Source organism: Magnolia sinica, chromosome 7 (genome assembly GCF_029962835.1).
Source record: "Magnolia sinica isolate HGM2019 chromosome 7, MsV1, whole genome shotgun sequence".
Classification (NCBI taxonomy): Eukaryota; Viridiplantae; Streptophyta; class Magnoliopsida; order Magnoliales; family Magnoliaceae; genus Magnolia; species Magnolia sinica.
Window position 1 is genome coordinate 65,409,537 of NC_080579.1, and position 1,567 is coordinate 65,411,103.

General features: G+C 38.9%; 1 protein-coding gene across 1 annotated transcript; it reads left to right on the forward strand.

Annotated features, from left to right (window-relative positions):
• Positions 1–594: 594 nt before the first annotated feature.
• Positions 595–1,340, forward strand: LOC131251393 (guanosine nucleotide diphosphate dissociation inhibitor At5g09550-like). Its single transcript, XM_058252067.1, has 2 exons — positions 595–781; positions 888–1,340. Exons 1-2 carry the CDS (start codon positions 677–679, stop codon positions 1,122–1,124), a joined length of 342 nt encoding a protein of 113 aa, XP_058108050.1. The 5' UTR covers positions 595–676; the 3' UTR covers positions 1,125–1,340.
• The last annotated feature ends 227 nt before the right edge of the window (positions 1,341–1,567 follow it).

Below are 1,567 nucleotides of genomic sequence, written 5' to 3' on the forward strand. Positions count from 1 at the left end.
TTGTTGATATATGGATTATCTTTGACATTTTGCTTTGTGATGGTACTGGCTATGACATATTTACATATTTTTCAATAAATTGAGAAAATTCAGCTCTTGAGATGTGCACCGTGGGTTTGAAATCCTCTTGTTGTGTTAGGCACCCTAGATTTGAAATCCTCATGTTGTGTTAGGCACCCTGGATTCAGAATCCATAGTATAGTTACTGAGGTTTGAATTTAATTACTAAATCAAATTTAACAACTCTAATCATTGAACATATGTAATGTTTCACGTGTTTTCTAAGCAGCCATTGTTTAAATTAAATCCAACTGTTACAATGCTACGAAGGCTCTTTCTTCACCCAAACCCAAAGACCCAACCTGAGTTTGGGTCAGGTTGTCAAGTTCCTCGAGCTGGAAAATGCCAACCTGATTTGAATTTTGGTTGGGTTCAGGTTGACCAAATTTGGGTTGGGCAAGGTAGGGTTGGGAATGATCACATGTATTTGGGTTGGGTAGGGTTGTGTTCAATTGGGTTGTGTCATGCTTAGAGGATTCTGGTTAAGCACCTTGGGTTGGAATTCAGGTTGGGTCAAACATAGAGGATTCCAGTTGGTCACCTTGGGTTAAAAGTGCTTGAATATTGATTTTCTGTATGATGAAGATTGTTTGAGTAATATTTGTTGGTCCAGTTCATGACGGCGAATGGTACTCTATTTCGGGTTCTTATTCATACGGATGTTACAAAGTACCAAAGCTTCAAAGCTATGGGCGGGGGCTTTGTCTTTAATAAAGGAAAGGTAACCCCATTTTTGTTCGTTAAACTTCAATGTGTTGATGATCTGTTCTGCCATCACTTCAGCTCTCAGCAGTTCTTATGCCTACACTTGCTGATCGTTGCAACAGGTTCACAAGGTTCCAGCAACAGACATGGAGGCCCTCAAATCTCCATTGATGGGATTATTTGAAAAGCGTCGTGCTCGTAAGTTTTTCATCTATGTCCAAAATTATGTAGAAAATGATCCCAAGACACATGAAGGGCTAGACCTTACAAGAGTGATGACTAGAGAACTTATTGCGTATGTTCCTGATCTTTCACTTGCATATACAAAATTATTTTATATTGAGAATACTTTGTTATAATAATGGAAGTATCTACTATTAAGTTTTGATTTATGTGCCTTGAATTGAACAACTCACATTCTCACATGGATTTTTTAAGTTTAGACCAGTCTGTATGATTTTGTCATGAGGGCGATCCACTACAAAGCACTGTAGGTTAAACTTAACCTACTATGCAATGTGTGGAGCCCCATTGTGATGTGTGCATGACATCCATCAATGCATCATGTGTGCCCCTTCATGTTCTCCTTAGCTCTCAAAAATAGGCTGATCCAAAAGTCAAGTGGACCATACTATGAAAAATCATGCTCAAAACATAAAAAATCACATGGTGTGGCCCACCTTAGCTTTGGAATGGCTTGATGTTTGGGGTGTCCATTCATCTCGTTGATGCATCCTTTGAAATATACAAAAACCTGTGGACCCCACATGCAAGGTGGAATTGGAATTACATTACTGTCAAG